Source organism: Mangifera indica, chromosome 4 (assembly GCF_011075055.1).
Source record: "Mangifera indica cultivar Alphonso chromosome 4, CATAS_Mindica_2.1, whole genome shotgun sequence".
Classification (NCBI taxonomy): Eukaryota; Viridiplantae; Streptophyta; class Magnoliopsida; order Sapindales; family Anacardiaceae; genus Mangifera; species Mangifera indica.
In genome coordinates, this window is record NC_058140.1 from 4,597,781 (window position 1) to 4,621,994 (window position 24,214).

General features: G+C 34.0%; 2 protein-coding genes across 2 annotated transcripts; one reads left to right on the forward strand and one right to left on the reverse strand.

Moving 5' to 3' along the window:
• The first annotated feature begins 339 nt into the window (after nucleotides 1-339).
• LOC123214009 (aldo-keto reductase family 4 member C10-like) lies at nucleotides 340-16,635 on the forward strand. Its single transcript, XM_044633689.1, has 3 exons — nucleotides 340-1,034; nucleotides 2,589-2,843; nucleotides 16,196-16,635. Exons 1-3 carry the CDS (start codon nucleotides 465-467, stop codon nucleotides 16,454-16,456), a joined length of 1,086 nt encoding a protein of 361 aa, XP_044489624.1. The 5' UTR covers nucleotides 340-464; the 3' UTR covers nucleotides 16,457-16,635.
• A 634-nt stretch (nucleotides 16,636-17,269) lies between these two features.
• LOC123214546 (phytosulfokine receptor 1) lies at nucleotides 17,270-21,748 on the reverse strand. Its single transcript, XM_044634377.1, has 2 exons — nucleotides 18,061-21,748; nucleotides 17,270-17,529 (listed from the first exon to the last, which is right to left on the reverse strand). Exon 1 carries the CDS (start codon nucleotides 21,442-21,444, stop codon nucleotides 18,232-18,234), a length of 3,213 nt encoding a protein of 1,070 aa, XP_044490312.1. The 5' UTR covers nucleotides 21,445-21,748; the 3' UTR covers nucleotides 17,270-17,529; nucleotides 18,061-18,231.
• Nucleotides 21,749-24,214: the final 2,466 nt, after the last annotated feature.

Consider the following 24,214-nt stretch of genomic DNA (forward strand, 5'->3'; position numbering starts at 1 on the left):
ATGTTATGGGTGCTAGTGGCCGTAACGATGGTACTGGCAGGGTGTGGGTGGTGAGTTGCTGTTGGCTAAAGGACGCTAAAGATGAGACTGTTGCAGAAGGAGAAAAGGAAAAGTTTGGGGCATTGGCAATTATAAAGAGTTCATGTTAAATTTACATTGAAAGCCAAAATTGGCTAATCATGAAAGGTGAAAAGTTGCGTTTTAAAGTTAGAGGGTGGAAAGGGTCAACGTGGTAAACCTTGGGTGGGAATTAGTCGCTCTACCGTTCTAGAATAATTAAAAGTTGGTGTTCCGTGTGGAGAATTGCTTGTAGAAATAAGAATGATCAAATATTCAACTGTTGTTGGGCTTCTTCAGTAAAAATGACACGCATAAATTCAAATTTGAGGTAAAGACCATGTACTGATCTAGGCTTTATAAATTGATCACTGGGATTTTGTCAAATCTGCAATTAAGGGAAGGAAATGAAAGGAAAAGTTGGAAGTCACTTTGTGTTGAACACGGGAGCCAAAATTCCAGCTATTGGGCTGGGGACATGGCAAAGTGGAGGAGAGCTTTGTGTTGAAGCGGTCAAAACAGCTTTGTTAGTGGGTTATCGTCACATTGATTGTGCTCATCTTTATGGTAACGAGATTGAAGTTGGAGAAGCACTTGATGAAGTTTTTAAAGGCTCTCTTTCACTCAAGAGAGAAGATGTGTTCTTGACATCTACGTTATATTGTACTATGAATTCACTCAATAAGATTGAAAATTATGTTAGAGTTTCTCTTAGGAATCTTGGAGTTTCTTATTTAGATCTTTATTTGATGCACTGGCCTGAGACCTCAGCTTTTGGAGATGCTACAGATCCCCCTTCAAAGTCTGGGAAAGGAAGTGAGTATAGACAGTTCTTAAATCGCTTGAAAAAAGCTTGGAAAGCAATGGAGGGTTTGGTTGATATTGGTCTGGTTAGAGCTATCGGTGTCAGCAATTTCAGTGTCCAGCAGATCAAAGAGTTGCTCAAATTTGCAAAAATTGTACCCGCAGTCAATCAGGTCAGTTCCATTTCTCTTCTTTTGCAATTATGATATAAAACTGTTTAAACATTTTATGTTCAGTTGTGGCCTAGCTTAGCATGTGTAGTGAGTTTTATAATATGAGATGACTCAGTTTATGTAAGTGTTGGCAAGGTAATGTCTGAAAAACTTGATGATATTTAGCTTTAGCATGAAAATTTCACAAACCCAGTTATTATCAATATCTTGAACGTTTGAGTTCCCTGGCCCCATGGGCATATACAGGTTAGGTTGATAAGTTTTATGTCATGGCTTCCTTAACCTTTACCAGCAGAACGAACTTCAACTTTATTTATGTGTTGATCTAGCAGTGGGCTTCCAAGCATTCTTTATTAAGTCCTTTTTCTGGATCTAAAGAAGATCTGTATTGTATTGTCTGAAAACCATTATTGAAATTCTACACCTCTTGCTTCTGAATCTTATAACTGAAGCTTACTTTTTCCTTTATAGATAGGTACAACTCCCATTTTAGTTTGCTATAACTGATAATTTAGTCTTGTAAATCTGAATTCTCTACTGTTGGGTCTGGATGAACTAAGTGATCACTACATATTCACAAACCAGAAGAAAATTATTAGAGAGAGAGAAGAACAGAGATATGCAATGAGACAAAAAGGATTTGACAGCAGACAAATCTAAAGTTTTAACATAAGTGTCTGAATCTCTATGACAATCTTCATATACCTGATAATTTAGTCTCTTAAATCTGAATTCTCTACTGTTGGGGCTGGAGGAACTAAGTGATTACTGATATATACAAAAACCAGAAGAAAATTATTAGAGAGAAAGAGAAGAACAGAGATTAGCAATGAGACAAAAAAGATTTGACAGCAGACAAATCTAGAGTTTTAACATAAGTATATGAGTCTCTATGACGATCTCCATATTCACTAATTTTTGTCCTACCAGCTGTGACCTAGTGCTCATTACATAATCTTTCATATGTTGATAATAGTAAGAATTTTTATTGGTAGAATTCTATATTATTGCAACATAATCATGTGGTGCAACTCCTGTTTGTGATAGGGTGTGATGGGACATAGGCCAGCCATTAGAATATGCCTTTTGTTTATCACAGTTATTGTAAAAGGATGGCATTGTTAATTTACTTCTGATGGATATTTGTAATGTGCATCAGATCTCCTAGTTTTGTTTTTCTGACTTGTATATCTCATAATAGTTATGCAGAGGTTGCGGTTTAATAAACTATAGAAATGTGAGATTAAGCTTTCAAACTTCCTAAGGAACGTGAATCTGCTACTCTAAGTATCATATCATTTTATTCTAGAAGTTGTTTGTAATAACATTTAAATTTGTGAATAGTTATATTATTATCACTATTTAATGCTTAATAATTGAACTTTTAGCTTGCTGGTGATACTGATGCTATCCTCATGTCTTTTTTTTTTTCCTTTACTGTCATTAATTATCAGTCTATTTAGTATCTTGTGTTTTCATGAGCGACTATGATTTATTCATAAGGAACCTTTGAATTCAGAGGTTGTCAATTCATTTATGGTGGGCTTTTTATAGGTTGAGTTGCATCCTTTTTGGAGACAAGATGAACTAGTAAAATTCTGTCAATCAAAAGGTATCCACGTATCTGCTCATACACCTTTAGGAGTGCCTACTTCAAGTCCTGGACCATCAGATAGTGGATCAGGTGGGGAAGACGAACCTGAAACCCCACGCATATCATTTAGAAGGTCAAGATCAGTACATGGACCTATGCTGAAATTATCAGCTGTTGCAGAGATAGCAGATAGACACAAAAAAACTCCTGAACAGGTAATTTTACTCTTATATCTTATTGATTGTTCTAGATATCATTTGATTACCTTTCAGTAATTCCCTTGTTTGCGTTTTGATATAGTGTAGGCAATTAATTATTATTTCTTTGCCAAAATTTGAGAATATGGTGGCTTATCTGGAGAAGAAGGATTGCACTCCATCAAATTTGGAAGGATAGAGTAGTTGAATGAAACATAGTCTTGTTTGGAACTCGCAAAACAATCTTTTAAACCTAAAGAGAGTATGAAATAGGCATGTTTTTGTAGTATGTGTAATAATACCTAAAATCATTAGTTACAAATTTCTACTAAAAAAAATGTCCTTGTTGGAGAACATTAGTAAAAAAAGCAGGGGGGAAGATGCCCTTACAAAATGAAACTTATGAGCATGGTTAATTGGATTGGGTTACTGGATAAAAATGAATCACCATCATAATGGATCCCCTAATTCATAATAAGAATTAAGCTTATCTCAAAAAGAGAGCCTTATTCAGTTGATCAAGTCCCTTTGTAAGTTCCACTTCCATCCGAACTGTATTAGTGTAAGGAATAAAGAGGAAAGGGCAGAGAAATAAAGCAAGGATATAGAGATGAAAGAGAAGAAATGAAAAGAAATTAGAGGTAAGTTAATTTTAGAGAAGAACATATTAGAAGAGAAAAAGAAGAATTTTGTGAAACATAGGGGGGGAATGAATTTATCATTATATGTATGTAATTAGGGCAAGATTCGAGTTGAGTTGGCTTGAGCTCGTAATAAGCATCCATAGCTTGAGTGCAAGCCATGGGAGGGTTGACTTGAGCTCAACTCAAAAAAATTAACTTATAAAAATTATTTTTTAAATTTATTTTCTCTAATAAAAGAAAATATTGGAAGTAAGTTATATTGTCTTGAGAAAGTAAAAACATAAGTTTATTTATAATGAGTGTGGTGAATTGTTAAAGTTTCCCTTCCTAATATGAGATTTTTTGAATTGGGATGAACTTATTTATAGTAGGTGAAATGAGTTGTAAGTGTCTCTCTCCAATATAAAAAATTTTGGAATTGGATTGAGCTTAGTTGAATGGGTGAAATGAGTTGTTTGACTTCCCTCCAATGTATTCTTTTATTAAAAAACATAAATCTATTAAGAAAAATATTTTTCACAAGTTAATTTATTTCAGTTGAGCTTGGGCTACCATATCAAGCTCAACATCATTTTTTTGAAAATTTGTTGAGTTTGAGCTCGACTCCTCACCCAAGCTCGAGCTTGGCTCAATCCAAATTCACCCTTATATATAATTAGTTACATTCTCCAACAACAAAACAAAAGGTGTCTTTGTAATTTGATCAAGACCTTTGTGAAATAGAAATCTGCATCAACTTCTCTTATGAAATTCAAATCCTTGTTAAATAAAAATCAAATTTAACCTAACAATGCACTAGCCAGTCAACTGGGTAATATCCCTTAGACCCTACTAATGTATTTCCTAAAATGGGTAATAATTCTTTAGTTAGCAATATGTCTTTCAATAAAAATTTAACCTTTGGTGCTTGGTTTGCATCCTTCTTTATTGGTGAGATAACTTGATTCCTAGTGAGTTGAATTGGGTTCCATGTTTGTTGTACTATGATTGGTACGCTAAATAGGGGAAGAGAACTTTCATGTACCTGTGAGAACTTACCACAGGAGCTTTTAAATAGAATACCTTTAGCAGTCTCATTGAAGTATATTTTCCACTTTTTCAGTTTTGCTTTCTTATTTTTTGTCTTATGGGAGTTTGTGTTGTACCCTCTCTATGGGAAAATTTTGTGCAAGCCAGCTGAATTTTCTGGGCATCCCAGTCTCTTTTGATGCTTGGGGTAAAATGGTGAAGACTTACAAAAGTGCAGTCTTTTCTCTGTTCTAAGTAATTTGGCAAGAAAGTACTGGTTCTTTTTTTTTTACAAAAATCACCTTTTTCCCAAGAGAACTCATTTCTGTTCATCAATATAAATTGGGAAGGGGTTTTCTTAATTTTGTATTTCGGAGTAGCCTCTTATTATGCACCATCCAAATGTAGAGATAATTTTTGTCGTATAGTCTCTATAGCTACTGTTTTCAATGAACTTCTGGTTCACTTTTGCAACTTCTGGTGGTCCAGTCCTAAATAAAAACATTTTAAATTTATTACACTTAAGGATTTCAAAACCTACTTCAATAAGAAAAACTAAATCGATTCAAACTTAATAATGTAAAATCCTGTAATAATTTTTTCTTTTCAGAAGCAATGGTTTTTTGGTTATTTGTGCAGTATCTTAAACCAACAACCTGCTTATACTTAAGAAATCTTTCACATAAACATAAATAGGAGAAGACAGTGCCCCTTCAATGTCCTATGTTAACCCACTTTTACAGATTGGAGGAGCATTTATCACTGAACCTCGTTAAAACCATGTGTAGTGTCTTCAATATTTGTATTCTAATATTACCTGAGATGTTATAAAATGGGGTTGGTGAGATCTTGTCTCAAATTTCTCGTTCTGTCTTTTGCTATAAGGAATCTTGTGATTGGGCCGTTGACTGCATGCCATGTTCTTGGCCACACTGAATAATTGACTTGTATTAAAACAACTGAACCTTAAATTTAACAGTTCAAAGTTTTCTTTTTGTTAATCATTTTACTATCTCTGACCGCCAAGTTGCTGCAAATGAGATTTTTGTTCTTCAGAACGTGTTTCTTGAAAATTCCAACATAAATTGATTTTCTTCAATGTTCTTTTCATAATTATGTTAGAGACCTAGTTATTGAAAGAAAATAGTGTTATAACAAGAGTTGTCAACTCTTCCCAAGGTACATAGAGCTGTCCTTCCTCCCAATCAACCTAATGTTGACCAAAAAATCCAAATAATAATGATCTTCACTTCCTCTCCTTAATCTAACCTCTCATATTTATTCTTCCAATATTTTAAATTTCAAATATAAATATTATTTAAATCAAATCAAATATAATTCCCTAATCAAATCAAATATTTATTATAATTAAATTATACATATTAACCTAATCAAATCAATATACTGTCCTAATTAGATATACGATAAAATTATGCATACTCACTTTGAATACATAAATGTGTATACATTTAATGTGTGTTATCATGTGATTAGATGATTTTAAATTAAGAATAAAGTGACACCCAATCACATGATGATATACATAAGTGTGTACTCATTTATGTATTAAAAGTGGACATGCATAGTATTGGTTTTAAATATATATTATTAATTATTATTATTATTTGTCTAATCCTAATATTATTCGTCCATTTAAAAATCGCTTTGTCTTCAAGGTGGAAAATGTTTATTTATTTTTTATTTTTTATCTAGCAAGCCTGAATTTTTTTTTTTATCTTTACATTTCTTCCTACTCAATTTGAAAATATCTCTCCTATTTTGCTATTATTTTAATTGCCACTAGTGATAAAAAATCAACCCTGTAATTCCTCATTTTTTCTCTGCATCATCTTCATCGATCCTAGCTTGGTGTGCCCTAATCAACATCTCATTATTTTCCTTTTGTTTCATGTTTTTTTCTTTATTCATTGCCCCATTTGTTCTCTATCACCACTTGAATCAGATTACCAAGGGAACAAATGGATTCTAATAGTTGGAATTTGCCGAAATTCGTCAATTGAATCTTTGAATTTGTAGATTCCCACTGTTGGTTATCGGATTCAACCAACTGAATATCAAATTATGTCGATTCCCTTTCTTGGTCAATCATTAGCTTAATAAGTTTGTAGAAGCTAATTGATTTTTTGTCGAAATCTACTATGTTGATCGGATCAGTTTCTTTCTTCTCTCATTGTGCATCATGCACGATCAAGACGGTATTATCATTTGATCCGTCTTCATCCACTAATAGGACATTCCATGATTTGCGTTTATAGTCATGATTCAATTCCTCATTGCTTTAACAACGAAGATAAATTATGTTCCCCATCATTGCTCGAGCTTTCAATTTTGTTATTCATTGAACCTTCCTCCATCTTCCATTCACATTTTGTATGATATCTAACCTCCACATCCTCAAAATCGCAATGCTCTGATACCAATTTGTTAGAGACTTAATTCAAATATTATTAATATTGAAAGAAAATAATATTAACAACAAGTGGTATCAACTCCTTCTAAGTCAATTAGAGTTGTCCTTGCTTCTAATTAGCCAAAGGCTGCTCAAAACCAAATAACAATAATCTTCTTTTCCTTTGCTCAATCGAACTACTGATATTTATTTTGCCAATATTTTAAATCTCAAATCCAAGTATCATCTAAATCAAATCAAATATAATATCCTAACCAAATCAAATATTTAACCTAGTTAAATCACATATATCAACCTAATTAAATCATATATACTATCCTAATTAAATATGTATTATTAATTATTATTATTATTATTTGTCTAATCCTAATGGATTAATGCATGATATTGATTTCTCTCCCTTTTAGATACATATATAAAGGAATGTGGTTGTGTGGCTAGGCTTCGACACACACACAAAAAAAGAAAGCAAAAGTACCCGAATTAATTAATAAACTATTTTATGGGATTTCTCTTCATTAAACTTATTACTATTGTTTATAGGACATTTGATAGCAACCCATACAAACTAATCAATCCCACACAACAAGTGAAAACAACTTAGTAGGAAAAACAATGTATTGAACTTAACAAAATATTGCTCCAACAATTAGATGTGCCCTTCCTCCCATGGGAGAAACCTCCCTCATATATTCTCACCAAATTTTCTCTCATGTTGTTGCCCCTTTTATTCTTTCATTTTCTAAAATCTATCATAATTTTAAACTATATTAAAATTCATGATTTCCTTGAACTAATTCAATCATAATATTTTTTTATTCAAAAATTATCATAATCTTTGATTATTATTATAATCTTTAATTAGGAATTCAATTCCATTATTACCATTATTATCCTAATGCTATCATTATGGTCCCTTTGGGAACCACTTGCCTTCATATTTGAGTTTTGTGTAAACTGGGTTGGGCTAGCGGTATAACTGGTATTTGGGTAAGACGTGAACATGTTTTGGGTTTAATTAAAATGGATTTGGTTTGGAATTGTGTTAGGTACCTAATTGATTTCCTGCAGATCACTTCTTACTACAACATCAAGACAAAATATTAGAAAGCCTCCAACACTCTCCTCAACCAATATTCAACACTCTTTTAGATTACAACACCTCAGCAAAACAAGAGAGGAACGGGTTTAACACACACTAAACCAATCCAACAACTCAAAACTAATATAACTTGTAGAGGAGTAGAAGTAGTAAAGCAATTAATAATGGAATAGAACATAGATACAATTAAGGAAATAAATAGAAAAAGGATTACTAAAATTCAGTCTTTACACCACTAACCATTACAGTTATCATTCAAATTAACAAAAGTTAAGTAATCCTAGCTTTTGAGAGGCTATTCCTCCATGTTGAGTACAAAACTCAGGCATACAATTCTAGATAATTGCTTGATTCCCTTCCATTCTCTTCTACTCTCTTTTATTCCCACCCTAATGGTGTTCCAACTAAGCATCAATCATAACCAATCATGTGGCTCATCCAAGTGTTGTTGAAGAAAATACTCTTAAACCACTTTTTTATGTGGCCTTTCCCATTAGATGCTCCTCATTTCTCTCTCTCTTGGGCTTGTGAGAGTAAACTTTGGTAATTAGAGTTTCACCAATACCCCCCTCTCAAAATCAGTCTTACATCGTCCTCAAGGTGAAATTCAAGAATTTCCCCAATGTGTTAGGTTTGGAAGATCCCTCCTATATAATGCTTTAAAAAGGTGTCATGCTCATAGCACAATGGAGCGTGGTGTTATACCAATACTTAGTCCAAGGAACCCAACATGTCCATTCCTTGGACTACCAGGCACAAAAGCAACACATGTATGTCTCAAATCCTTAGTTAACCGCTTTAGTTTGTTTGTCTATTTGCTGGTGGAAGGCACTATTGAATTTGAGGGTAGTACCTATGGTGCAAAATAATTTGGCCCAAAGTTAACTCATTAAAATCTGGTCTTGATCAGAGATGATCAACCCAGTATAGCCATGAAGTTTAATTACCTCCCTACCAAAAACATTGGCTACCTTCTTTGTCATGTATAGATGTTAAAGTTTCATAAAATGACTGTACCTCGTTAAACGGTCCACCATGATTAAAATTATGTCTCTTATTTTCCGTCTTGGTAAGCCTTTTATAAAGTCTATAGAAATATTCTCTTATACTTTTTTTGGTATCATATGTGGCTATAATAACCTGACATAACACATAACTCGATGTTTACTATGCTGACAAATCTTATAACTCGTTTTCACCCCTACCCAAAATAACACCACAACCACGTGTTTGTCTATTCATTTTGGGCCAATCCTTATCGTTTGTATACTATTTGATCATGTTTACAAAAGCAATGTAAAAATTTAAAATTTTAAGCTATCTTATCCTTCATAGCCTTTGGCTCCGTGCCTTAAAAAGTCTTGCATCTTGGATGTTACAATCTCTATGGGAGTTACAAGTCCCATGTAAGATCTTAACCCAATGTGGCTTTGGTCCACACCTTGAGGTGGGTTTAATTTCGATATCTATAGTCATGATGTGTTGCATATAGTATGATATAAACTGAAGAGAAAGCTTATTTTTATTAGTTTCTTATATATAAATGTATACATCATTGTCCTTTTATACAAAAATACAAAAGACTAAAAAGAGGGAAAATAACAATATAAGAAACTAATAATTATGTACAACTATACATATTCAATATCTTAAAAATTCAAGAGTTGACTAGGTTACATTTAGAAACAGAATAAGAAAGTTGATCAGCTAGTGATTCAATATCATTGATAGTTGAATCTTCCAGATTTTCTTAATTTTCCACATTGATAGTTGAATCTTCCTAATTTTCCACACTTCCCTCAAGCTAGTCTAAAGATATCTTCTATGGCTAGCTTGCTTATCAACTTGTCAAATCACCTTTTATTTAGTCCCATTTTGAGCATATTAGCTATTTGATCGCTAGTAGGGATATAGGGCATGCATATTAGCTTGTTATCAAGTTTTTCTTTGATGAAGTGTTTGTCAACTTCCACATGCTTTGTTCTGTTGTGAAGCACTAGGTTATAGGCAATGGATATGACAACTTTATTGTCACAATACATTTTCATAGGATTAGAGCCACATACCTTTTTTTTCGATAACTTTTTGATTGATATCCCCTCACATATTCCATGGACAACTAATCTAAACTCAGCTTTAACACTACTTGCTACACATTGTATTTGTTGCTTGCCAAGTAATAAGGTTTTCTCCAACAAAAGGACAATAACCTAAAGTTGATCTCCTATTTGTAATAATGTCTGCCCAATGAGCATCAATCTATAGATGTCCATGTTTTTTGAATAGCGATCCTCTTCTAGGAGTCCTTTTCAATTACCTCAAATCTTATACACAATGCCAAAGTACCCAGAACTTTGTGAATGCATGAACTGGCTCACCATACTCACAACGAAGGCAATTTCAGGACATTTATGTGACAAGTAAATTAGCCTTGCAACAAGACGCTGATATTTTTCCTTATCAACTATTTCTTTAGCTTTGACTGGCTGTAACTTGAGATTGGCTTCAATTGATGTTTTAGCTGCTTTACATCCTAGTAAACCTATCTTACCAAGTAAATCAAGGATGTGTTTTCGCTAACATATAAAAATACCTTAGATCTAGCAAACCTCATCCCAAGGAAGTACTTTAGTCTGCCTAAGTCCTTGGTTTCAAAGATACCAACAAGATTTTTTTTTAATTTTTCTAGTTCAACCTCATTGCTGTCAGTTAAGATTATATCATGCATATAAACAATCAAAATAACAATTTTTCCTTTGCTTGAATGTTTGTAAAGCATAGCATGATTCGCTTGACTTTGACAATAACTATGCCTTTTTACTAAGCATTCAAACCATGCTCTAGGAGACTATTTGAGACCATATAAAGACTTCTTTAACTTGCAAACCTTACCATTGCCAAATTTCTCTTCAAATTTGGGAGGTAAACTTATAAAAACTTCCTCCCCCAAGTCTTTACTCAAGAATGCATTTAAATGTCCAACTAATGTAAAGACCAGTTGAAATTTGCTGCCAATGATAGTAGGATTTGGATTGAATTTAACTTTGCAACAGGGGCAAAAGTCTCTTGATAATCAATCCTATAAGTCAGTGTAAAGCCCTTGACCACAAGTTTGGCCTTGTATCCTTCTATGTTCCCATCTGCATTGCACTCTACTGTAAATACCCATTTGTGTCCCACAGTTTTATTGTCTTTGGGCAAGTCAATTATTTGCCAAGTACCATTTTTCCTTAGAGCATTCATCTCTTCCAAAACTGTTGATTTCCCATTGTGATCATTTAGAGCTTACTGTATGTTTCTTGGTATTTTTATTAGAATAACCAAGTGAGAGCTTTTAGAAGTAAAAGCCCTATGGTTAGTTGAAAAATTTTTGTAAAACACATTTTTTGCAATGGGATGATTGGTACAAGAACGAACACCTTTCCTAAGAGTTATGGGAATATCAAAATCTGAAGGCTTATTAGGAATGGAAGTTGGAACAGAGTAGTTACCTGAAAGATTCACAAACTTATCACTTTAAGATTCATATTGGCTTTGTTCTAGTGTGATATCTCTTTCGTTTGAATGAATTTCCTCCTAGTATGTATAAACTTGAAGCTCAAAATTAATATTTTTTTGTTGTAGTGTTTCTCCCTTGGATTGTGAATCAATTATGTTTGGCAAAGTTGAACTTGGATTGCTTTGTTTTCTATTATCAAAAAAGAGATTTGTATTTGTTGAAGTTTGTTCAAGAATTGTGTCCGGTAGAGAAACTACATTCCAAAAATTATCTTCCTCTTTTTCTTTTACCCGTTGAAGAGAATAAATTAAAAATGGTTCATTTTCAATAAATATGACATCCATGTTATGCAATTTTTTTGTTGTAGGGTTGTAACATTTGTACCGTTTTTATTTAATGCATATTCTATAAATACACATTTTTCTATTCTACGGTGTAGTTTAGATATGAATTTACTAGGTATATGCACATAAGTTGTGCAACCAAATACTTGAAGTGGTAAATCAGATTGTATTTTAGATTCTGGAAAAAAAAGAACTTTAAACATTCTAATTGTGTTGTGTATTTTAAAATTCGAGTGGGCATCCTATTAATCAAATAAGATGTTGTTAATACAATCTCACCCCGTAAGTATTTAGGAACATTTGTTGAAAACATAGTAACACAGACAAATTCAAGTAAATGCTTGTTTTTTCGTTCAGAAATTTCATTTTTCCAAGGGTATCTTGACAAGTTGATTGATGTTGGATACATTTTTCTTTCAAAAAATTTTCCAAACCTTTATTAAAATATTCCATCTCGTTGTCAGAATGAAGAATCCCAATTTTTGTATAGAATTAATTTTCAATTATGTTGCAAATTCTTTAAATAAATTTTTTACTTCAGATTTTTCACTCATCAACTATATTCAACATAATTGTGTATGGTCATCAATAAAAGTTACAAACCATTTTTTTCAGTTAAAGTGGTGAATTTGGAGGGTCCTCGAACATCACCATGAATTAAGTAAAATATTTTTGAAGCATGTTTTGGTTTTGAAGTATAAGTAGTACGATGACTTTTGGACAAATAATGGCATTCACATTGAAATGATGAAACATTCAGATTTTAAAACAAACTTAGAAATAAGTGTTTAAGATATGGAAAACTGGGTTGTCCTAGTCTATGGTGCCAAAACATTATTAAATTATAAGCAAGAATAGAATTAACACTACCCAAGCTGTGAGCTTTTTTATTATTGAAGGTGTTGGCATCAAGGTAATAGAGACCGTTTATTTTCTAAATGCTAACAATTGTTGTCCCTAAGCTTTGGTCCTGGATTTCACAAAGAGATTTGTAAACTACAACACAACAGTTAGAATTTTTGGTTATTTTGCTCAAAACAGATAAGAGACTATAGGCAAGTTTAGGCACAAGAAGAACAAATTTAAGATCAATGTTTTCTGAGATTTTTATTGATTATTTTCCTGCCAACAATTCTGATTGTTGCATTACTAGAATGTGGATAGTAAGTAGTATATGAATGTGAAGAATTACTCATATGGTCAGATACACCTGAATCTATGATCCAAGGGGCAGAATTCAACATGAAGGATACAACAATAGAATTATTACCTATTTGGGCAATAGACACACTAAGAATACTATCAAAAGAGGAATTGAAATCTAACAACTTTAGAAGATAATCCATCTGCTCCTTAGTGAATGGATTGGTCTCAACTTTATTGGTAGTGGGCTGAGTGTGACCATATTTGTTTTTTCTATTTCCAGTTTGTTGGTTTCCCATTAATAAACCAACAAATGCCTGTGTATGAGAGGGTTTGTTGCAATGGTCACACCAAACTTGAGGCTTCTCTTGTTAGCTTGATTTATTCACATTTGCATCATCCACAATTAATGCCAAGGTCTCAGTTTGCAAGTTCCCTACCTTTTTTCTGATTATAACACTCCTACAACTCTCTTGCCTCCTAACTTTAGAAAAAACTTCAGCAAGAGAGGGAAGAGTACCAGTTATCCTCCCCATGACTTCATCAAACTCAATGTTGAGTCCAACCAAGAACTTAAATACTCGGTGATTTTCAACCATCTTTTTGTTGTGGTTACACTCATTGAGAGACTTCCATTCATAGCCATTGAACAAATTAAGATTTTGCCCCAAATGTTTCAACGAATTAAAATACTAAGTGACTCTATCTCCCCTTTGCCAAATTTCACCAAGTTTAAGAATGAGTTTATATACCTGGAATTGATTTCCAAAATCTGAACACATTTGGTTGATGTTGTCCTTCTCATTTGGTGCCTTTGTGTCTCTAGTCAAATACCCTATTTTGCCTCATCCATGTATATACATCCGAACCAATTGAGAAGTGCAAAAAATTATCACTATTCAACTGGATAGTGATAATTTGGATAGAATTGGATTAAGTGTCGATGCTTTTGTGTGGGTACAAATTTGGGGTGGGGATATTGGAGTTCGGTGAGATTTCATACATGGTGAAAGGACTAGACTTTAGGTAAATGGGTTTAGGGAGGCTCTAATACCATATAAACTAAAGAGAAGACTTATTTTTATTAGTCTCTTATATAAAAATGTATATCTCGTTGTCCTTTTATACAAAAATACAAAAAACTGTAAGGAGGAAAAATAACATTATAAGAAGCTAATAACTACATACAACTATGCATATTTAGTTTCCTAAAAATATTATCATTGATGGCTGAATCTTCCTAATTTTCATGAATCTTTCTGATTTTCCACATATGATATTATCCGTTTTAAACCTAACCCTTCTCTCACCACTTCTTAGAGTCTAGCTTTATGTCTCAAAGAGTCTTTAGATCTTGGACTCTACAATCTACTCCCTTTAGGAGTAACTCCTCATTTGTGATTGTTGCCCAACATTTGTCTCTTTGGGCTATGTTACAAGGCAGGTTTAGTTCTAAGTACCAATTGTAATGATTATTTGCTATGTAGTATTGGGGATATAACAATTTCTCCTCATTGTTTCAATAAAGTAACAAACAAACCCATCTTGGTCGGTGACAAATGCAAAAAATTGATTACTTCACCACAAGACCCTTTACCCAATTAAATTCCACATTAAAAATAAAATAAAATAAAATGGGAATTGAAGTGTATTAATATAAAGAATAATAAATTGTTTTTGAGACAATGTTTCAGTTTTTTTCAATTTTTATATATTTAAAATAAACATTTGAAAAATTTTATATATATATATATATATATATATATGTTAGATAGAGGGTATCATATCTTTATGGGTTAATATAATCAACTGTTTGGATGAATTTATTATTATCTTGAACCCTTAGGTGTGTTTTACTGAAACCTTGAGGAGGAAATTTTTATAACCCCTATAGTACTGATATTACCACTTTAGGCCTAGCCCTCAGGTTTTGCCTTTGCATTCACCTAAAAGGCCTTATGAGATTAGAATAGGCATACATTCATATAGGCCAATGATCCTACTTAACCAGACAATGTAGGATTCTTCATATCATCCTCTACTCATCCATATTGGATCTTAGGTGTTTGGGGTGGTTCAAAAAATATCGCTTTCAACCAATATGGTTTATCACTCTTGTGGCTTTAGAAACTTATGGACAAATATCATAGAACCCTTAGAATTTGATAGGCCACCCATTATCAAGGTGTATCAAAGGAAGAAGGGCTGGATAAACATAACAGATATGGTGAAGTGATTGGATAAGCATAACAGATAATGTGTTCAAATTGGAAGATTGGCAGGATAATGGAGTAGATAGAATAAGGGAATATTTGAGTAAGGTTGTAGCTAAAAAGGGGGAGGATAACTCAATTTGAAGGGGTTGCTGCACTTATAAATAAGAGAGAGAAGCTGGCAGTAATTATCAAGGAAAAAGTCAAGGGAATTAGGGGGTAGGGGGCTTCGGCCTAGGGGGAAACCGGCATCTCTGCTGCCAGTGTCCATTTGGTTACTGTTACTAATAATTTCAGAATAATTCCAACATAAACATTGCTTGTATTTTGATAGTTTAATTAATATAGTAATTGGTTGCTCAGGTATCCATCAGAATCACTTACAGTGGAAGGTGTTGAGATAGTTTTATTACTGCAGGGGATCAAAGTTACTATGGAACCTCAGGGGTTCCAAGGATATTTTACCCAGAATATAAATATGAAAAATGCTCATCTATACTCATCTTGAAGAGTGTCCAAGATTTTCATAAATGCCTATATGTTATCCACTATCCTTTCAACAGACTTGAGCACTAAATATTCACATTGAAATTAAAGATTCACAGACTGGAAATAAAGCATTAAAGAGTCTGTATATGGGAAGGAGCAATTGTTCACTATTTTGGTAAAGCCCAAATCAGTAATATTGTACACTTTGTTTATAGATTCACCGAAAGGATGACCAAGATTAGTCATGTCAGTACAGTTCTCATTTACATGCATGTATATTTTTACTCTTTGGGTTATAGAGATGAAGACTGATTTCTCAACATTCATTCCCGTTGAATAATAAGTTTTCAAATGCTTCATATACAGTATGTTCCAGAGGGTTATGGTAATTTAATGTTTTCAAATGTGTGGGGGAAAACTAGATTTAAACTTGAATGTATGTGGTTGACATTTCCCTTCATAACTTCTGGTAATTAAAGTTGAGGCATTACTTGTAGGTTATTCTACGGTGGGGACTGCAGAGAGGCACAAGTGTGCTACCATGTAGCCTAAAGGCTGATCGGATAAGGAAAAACATAGACATCTTCAGTTGGTGTCTATCTGAGGAAGAGTGGAACCGGTTGAACCAGATTGAGCCTCAGGTATGTTTAATTGGAAATGAGACTTTCAGTAATCTCTCAGCCAGTGGTTTCATGGTTGGTAGTGGTCCTCTTCAAGCTGTGCGTGAGATAGAAGATGATGTGGAATCCAATGCCTGATTTTAATACTTGTTTTTCCTATATGATAATATGTATTTTATTTTCAAAAATCTTGCTGATTATTATAATATGTGGTGTATGGTATGTCCATTGTTTGTAAGATTTTGATTTTGTGGATGTTGAATAGAAGGCCATATTTTACATTAAAACATTTATTATTCTACATCAAATTTGACCAATTAACTATTATATTGGAAAAGCTTCTGTTTTTTTTCAGAATTGTGGGTTGGTAATGGTGGAATATCCACTATTATCTTCTGATTGATAGTGGATTCACCACCTAAACGCCCATTAAGATGTTGTACTATGATGCATAATAAATGTTTAATCAACAAATTTTCATATTATGAGATATTTTCTTCATTATGGTTAACAGGGACTTATGAACTACCCATTTCGATACCTATTTACAGTCAGCAAAATGCATACAAATTTTCCTATTTATTGAGAAATAACCTATCTTTTGTAAAATTCAACCATGTGTTCTAGAAGTCATACATTTGAATGGAACTTCCCTTGTTCTATGAATATGATATTACTTTTACTAGTTGTTACATTTCGTGTCTTCAATTCAACATTGTGAAATATGCCTTTGACATTTAATGTTATTGGTTTAAAATGTTTTAAGTATTGAGGTTGATATTGCTTTGATTATTAATAAGTGGGTAGGAAAAGGAGAAAATTCAAAGGACTGGCACCACTTTTGGTTTGTCTGATTTGACCCGTCACTTTTAAATATCCATTAAGAAAATACTTTTATAAATAGAGACAAATTGGTTTTGTTTTTCAAGTCTATGGTATGATATCATTCAATGCAAAGCAAGACAAAATTGATTTATGAATTACATGGTCAAATTATACAATTGCATCTTGTTTATTTAATTGGCTATAACTGCCACATGAAGCTTGAACAGAAGAAAGTCTTAAAACACAACCATTGACAAATATATATATATATTGTGAGACTTATAAATTCAACTTCAACAATTCCTAATCTTATAATACAAAAGTCTTCACATGGGCATAGTTGATTCTTCAAGTATGCTGCAAAATGAGCTTCCAAATTTTCCAATCTGTTAAATCATAGAAAAAAGAATGTAAACAAATGTGCTAAAAAATCATCATGAAATAGAATTCTTAAGGCACCAGTTTCAAGTCTAGTCACTTGAGTTTTTGAAAGTATTTTTATGCCTAAAAATGCATATAGCAGTATTTGCTACAGAGTTAGTAGTTGCTCCTAGTGATCTTTGTTTTATTTGTTTCACTATAATTATAGTTTGGAAAAGAAACTGGCAAGCTTGAGTTATGAGAAACTTCTGAGAATCAAGAAATGAAGTGATTAACCCAGTCAAAAACAACTTCTGGATCCTTTTCTGACCCCGGATCTCTAAAGTGCAAAAAATGGGCCAAACCACATCAACTAAAACAAAATCATTTCAGTTTCTCATCATCTAAAATGGCATGCACTAAAATATAGATAGAAACTTTCGGATATGCTTTTCATTTGATATAAACTACAAACGATCATCATACAAAAAAATATTAAAAATGTAATTTCATAAATGCTTGAGAACCATCACTTTCTGCTGAATGTTATGACTTACAATGTCCAGGATCAGTTGTTTAGTTTCTTCTGTCAGATCCCTATCTCTCCTTAAAGTTGTTAAAGGCAGCAACTCAGTGAATCCAAGTGTGTGAACACATATTTACAACTGGATGACTTTTTATATTGAAAAACATCAATAAACACAGCAGCAAATGGAAGAACCAGAGAACTAGATGATGTTGTCGAGCCAAGAAACTAGCTGCTGCATTGTAGGCCGCAGTTTAGGAGATTCACTTAAGCACAAACATGCAATGTCCAGAACCCTCAACAATTCCTTATCATGCTTCTTGTCATAAATGAAAGGATCCAACACCTCACTTTCCCTGTTTTCTTCCTTCATCTGTATTACCCAAGAAATCAAATTCCTGCATCCTCGTGGTTTACACATATCCATTGGTCTTTTCCCAGTAAGAAGTTCTAAAAGCACAACCCCAAAGCTGTACACATCACCTTTATAAGTAGCAACAGAGGCTTGGCCATACTCAGGAGGGATGTAGCCTAATGTACCAACAAGATCTGTAGTCACATGAGTATCATAGGGGAGTATGAGCCTAGCAAGACCAAAATCAGCTAAGTGGGCAACAAAATTCTCATCCAGAAGAATATTACTGGACTTTATGTCTCGGTGAAGGATATGAGGTTCACATGATTGGTGCAAATAAGTAAGCCCCCTTGCTGCCCCTTGTGCAATTTGAAGCCTCGTATCCCAATCAAGTAAGGATGGTCCATCAAGTTTCTCATGTAACCAATAATCTAAGCTCCCATTTTCCATGTAAGAATATATCAACAGCCTGTCACTGTTGTAGATGCAGTATCCTTGAAGATGAACAAGATTTGGATGTTGAGCTCTTGAAAGGGTTTCAACTTCAGCACGGAATTCCCTGTCCATCTGACCAGAGTCACCAGAGAGCCGTTTGACCGCAACCTTCCCACCATCAGGGAGAGTGGCTCTGTAAACAAGACCAAAACCCCCGCAGCCTATAATATTTGCTTGGTCGAAATTGTTAGTAGATTTTAAAAGATCATCAATAGAGAGCTCTTTATTATTCTCCTTGTTCTGAAACAAAACTAATGACCTTGAACTGAGTTCTTCTGGATCTTTATCATTAGCGTCAGCCTCCTGTGTCTCAGGATCAACCTCTCCCTGCCTACGTGCCCACAATAGTATCATGGTCATGAGGACAAGAAGAAAAGCTGTCCCAAATATGACCCCAACAACCATTCCTATAATAATAGCTTTGCTCCTTTTTGATTTTTCTGGAGATCCAACAGGAACTTGATTGATATCTTTATCACTGTTCGCACACGGGAGTAGATGCTCGCCACAGAGATTATTATTTCCTTCAAAGCTTGAATTTGGAAAAGTTGCAAATTGACCTCCAGAAGGGATCTTCCCATAGAGTTGATTAAAGGCAACACTAAACTTGGACAAAAAGCTGAGTTCCACCAAAGAAGATGGTATGGTCCCTGTTAGATTATTATGGGACAAATCTAGACTCTCCAAGCTTGTCATGCCAGATAATTCACTCGGGATTGGTCCAGATAAATCATTAGCTTTTAAATTCAAGACATTGAGTTTTTTCAGGTTCCCAAACTCTGGCCAGATTGATCCATTAAGGGCATTGTGGCTAAGGTAAATAGTTGGAGGAAAGCTTAAAATTTGATTATATTGAAAACCTCTTACACTGTCATTTCTTTTCAGAAAAAAAGGTATATCTGGGGAAGGCTCCTCCAATGAAATATTCCTACTGATGAGGCTTGGTAATCCAGTTATGCTTTTTGGAATCTCCCCGATGAAGGTGTTGTTTGATAAGTCCAAGTAAAAGAGATCATTAAAACTGCCAAACCAGTCTGGAATTCTTCCACTCAACTGATTCCAAGATAAATCCAACAACTGCAACTTGGTGCAGCCACTCAACCATTGGGGTATCAAACCCCTAAGTCTACAATTTGCAATAACAAGAGCTTTTAAGTTCTGAAACTGAAGTCCTGGATCAGCAGGCAATTCTTCATCAGGAAAGTTCCTGGTGAGAACTAAAGCAGTTAGGTTGCTGCAGTGCTGCAAGATTTGGAGAGCAGAAGAAAGATTAACGATGCCAGCATTTGTGAGAGACAGATAAGAGAGGCTTTGAAAATTCCCAAAGCTTTCTGGAATTTGACCACTTAAATTGTTCCTGGCAAGATTGATGCTTTTCAATTGCCTACAAAAGGGAAGATTACTAGGGAGAGAACCAGTAAACCTATTAGTACCTAAATCAAGAGATGTCAAACTAGTCATAGCTGAACAATTAAGATCTAAGGAACCTGCCAAAGAGTTATTCCTCAAGTTGAGCAAATGAAGAGTTGGTGAATTTGACAATGAAATAGGTATCCTACCACTGAATTTATTGGAATGAGCAACAAGATATTGAAACTTACTTAATGTAACAAACACATCTGGGATCATACCTGAAAACTCATTAGCTGATATATCTAAACGCTTAATACTAGAAAGATTAGAAATGGAAGAACTAAGCTGTCCAGAAAATCTGTTGTCTTGCAGACTCAATGAACTCAAGTTTTGAAGGTGAAATATGTCCTCAGCTATAACACCACTCAGGTTATTCATGCCAAGACATAGTTCCTCCAAAGAGACACAATTTCCTAATCCCGGTGATAGATGACCAGAGAAATAGTTCACTGATAAACGAAGAACACGAATTTCGGAAGAATTGTAGCAAATATGAGTAGGAACTGAAGTGTTTAAGGAGTTGGAAGAAATGTCAAGAAGATGAAGCGAAGGTAGATTGATGGTAAGAGGAAGCGGGCCATAAAACTCATTAGAGTTCAAGTCTAAGACCTGTAAATATGGCAAATGGAACAAAGACAGAGGAAGAGAGCCTTTGAGGAAATTGTGAGACAGATTGAGGAATCCAAGTTGTGAAGGAAAATTGATGGTTTCAGGAAATGGGCCATACAAATCATTGGAGTTCAAGTCCAGTACTTGTAAATTTGGCAAATTGAACAAAGAGGGAGGAAGTGAAGACTTGAGGAAATTGTGTGAGAGATTGAGGATTCTAAGTTGATCAAGATTACCTACAGAATCAGATAAACTGCCAGTTAATCTTCTTTTATCAAGAGCCAACATGGTTACTCTACTAGAACCTGCAGTATCATTTAACCCAAGTGAAGATGAAGAATTGCAAGTGATGCCTACCCAGTTACAGCAATCAGTTGAATCGGTGTCCAAACCATCAATCCTTGAATCCAAACTGTTGAAGAACCCTCGCAATGCTGCCAAATCACTTGGATTGCATGTCAAGTTTTGATTCTCTGTCTGAGCTTGAGCTTGCAAGTAGAACCCAACAAGAAAGATGATAAAACACAAATCCTGAGACCCCATGATAGCCAAAAAGAGTTACGTGCTTGTAATGTAAAATCAAGAGTCAGTAGGAAGCATAATGAAAAAGCAAAGAAAAAGATAGGTTTGGCTCTCGGGAATGAAAAAGAAAGACGGATAGGAAAACAAAACCAAAACAAAATGGTGGGTTTGACTTCAACACGGCTTGGTTGTAAAAGAAGAGGATCAAAATGGTGCCTTTGGGTTACCGACTACTGCGGGTAAGAAACCGAGAAGCAATAAAGCAAGTCAAAGTGTGGCCTATTAATGACCGTTAAAGACAACGCCGGGCCGCCTTTGTAATATGCAGTTCTCCGATCCGAACGTTTATTTCATGGATTGCCTAAACCGTGAACTACATCACCATTTAAACCCCCAACCCCACTTTAAGTTAGTGGATAATAAATTTAAGACCAAATAATTCTTTCCCACCCAAGGTTTGATAAAATGACCCTTTCTCACCCATTAAATTAAAAAAAAAAAAAACTATTTTCTCCTTCATCTATTAAGTGTTATTTTTAACTATGAAAAAATATTTATATCTTTCCTAGCCAATTATCTTCTCCAGAATTTACTTTTATTAACTTTGAAATAATCACACTCCAAAAGAGTTACCTCCACTCTGATACCGGTATCATCATTTATATCATACAATTATAACTGTAACTAAGAGATATGATAATGACTCAAATACAAAATGATATGAACCTTAACTGATTCATATCTAAAAACTAAGTATTGAAATTGGAGAGTCAAAGATCATGTAAACTCTATACATAAAGTTCATACCTTTCAATATGAGATTCAAAATCTCTTCCGTACACTTGTGATCCCAACATTATCTTCCTCTATTTTTGAATTGATTTTCCCACTGGAGTTGGATCTTAAATTAGATGTATTGCCCTAATTAGAAACACTATCTCGTCCAACAAACAGCTTCTTTTTGTTGATTTTCAACTTTAAACATAAGTGTAAGATCAGTAGGGTTGTAGTTGCACCACACCTCTATGGATGACTCTTTTTACTTAAATTTGTGAAACTTTTAAGTGAAGAGGAAGCTATCGAGATATTTTATTTTAAGTTTCTTTTTCATCTTTTCCCATGTTACAATACCATTCTACTTTATCCTTCCATGTTTCATTTTTTCTTCAAATTCTCCCACCATAAAGAAGCAAGCTTTTTCAACTTGATAGCCGCCAGTTTCACCTTATATCTTTGCAGTTGAAAAACTTGATCTACAGTGTTAAGCCAATCAATGAACTCATCAGGTTGCATTCTTCCTTCAAATTCTGGAATGTCCATTTTAACATCAAAGTCTTTTTAAACAAAACGGTTTCTCAAATGATGGGGAGTGCTTTCACTTCTAGACGCTTGGCTGTAGATCTTGTGAAATGGAGATGGTTGGCGATTTTGTTCTCATTACGTTCAGAATTCTTACAGAGTTGTAAAAGTTGCTGGATTTGTTAGAAAACTAAAAGGACGGAGAATGTATATTAAAGGCTTCCATTCCTGTAGAGCTTCAGTATCTGAATCAATTGGAAAGATTCAACCATAACTTTCTCCTAAAAACTTCAAATCCAATATTGTAAAATGTGCTGGAAAGCTGGCACGGGGACTTTTCCAGTAATATGAAGTTCAATTTATCCCAAATCATCGTTGATATTGATTTTGCTGCGTACTGAATTAGAGTAAGTATTTGAAGGGTACGTCCTTGAATTTGCATTCACGCTCATCGAATGTAACACTCCATTGTTAGTCTCCTTTAGAAGCAGTCATTCCTATTCAAATTGGGATGAGCTCACATACAATTAGAGTCGGATTCGAGCCGAGCCGAGCTCGGCTCGGTTCATTTATGGGCGGTTTGAGTTCGGCTCGAGCTCAACTCGGCTCAGCTCGAGTTCGACTCGGCTCGGCTGGAGTTCGGTTCGGTTCGGCTCAGCTCGTTTTTTATTATCAAAACGACATCGTTTTTAATATATATTGATCAAAACGACGTCGTTTTGTATAAAAATTTTTTTAAAAAAATCTATTAAGTCAACCCGAGCTAGCTCGAGCTCGATCGAGCCGAGCCAAGCCCAGCTCGTTTCGGGCTCGATCGAGCCGAGCTCGAGCTAGCTCAGCTCGAGTCAGCTCGGCTCGAGTCCAGCCCTACATACAATGCTCAATTGTATCATAAATATACTGAGTCTATAAGTATAGAGATTGAAACTCATATTACACAAAATCAATTATCTTATGTTAATGTCTAATACACTTATATAACACTAATTTATATTGTATTTATTAGATATGAGATTTTAGTCTCTATTATAAACTGTTAGACTCGTCGCTTGATTGAGTCCATTTTTGAACAAGTATGTTTGGTTGAGTCCCTTTTTAAACAAGTGCGTTGTCATTTGTATTTAAGAATATTTTAGGGTATTAGACTTATCATTTGACATATGTCCTGATACTATATTATAAATATATTAGTTTTATAAGTGTAGAGATCGAAATTTATATATACAAAACTAATTGATTTGTGTTAAACTCTAATATATTATATTTATATATCACCCATTATATTGTGTTTATTGTACATGAGACGTTAATATCCAACAACGAAATTTAGAACCAAGAGCAGATGAATCTTAGCTTCAATCTCTTGGAAGAGAAGTAAGAGTAGTAAAAATGAGAAGGAAAAGTAGTTGAAAATGAATTTTCTATATTTGAAGAGGAAGAAACAATCAAATTGAACTTGGGTAGAAAAGAGGTCATCATCGGTAAAGATAGA

Coding starts and splice junctions, on each gene's coding strand:
- LOC123214009 (XM_044633689.1), top strand. CDS start 465: ATGAAAGGAAAAGTTGGAAGTCACTTTGTGTTGAACACGGGAGCCAAA. Junction 1,035..2,588: donor TTGTACCCGCAGTCAATCAG/GTCAGTTCCATT, acceptor GGCTTTTTATAG/GTTGAGTTGCATCCTTTTTG. Junction 2,844..16,195: donor ACAAAAAAACTCCTGAACAG/GTAATTTTACTC, acceptor CATTACTTGTAG/GTTATTCTACGGTGGGGACT.
- LOC123214546 (XM_044634377.1), bottom strand. CDS start 21,444: ATGGGGTCTCAGGATTTGTGTTTTATCATCTTTCTTGTTGGGTTCTAC.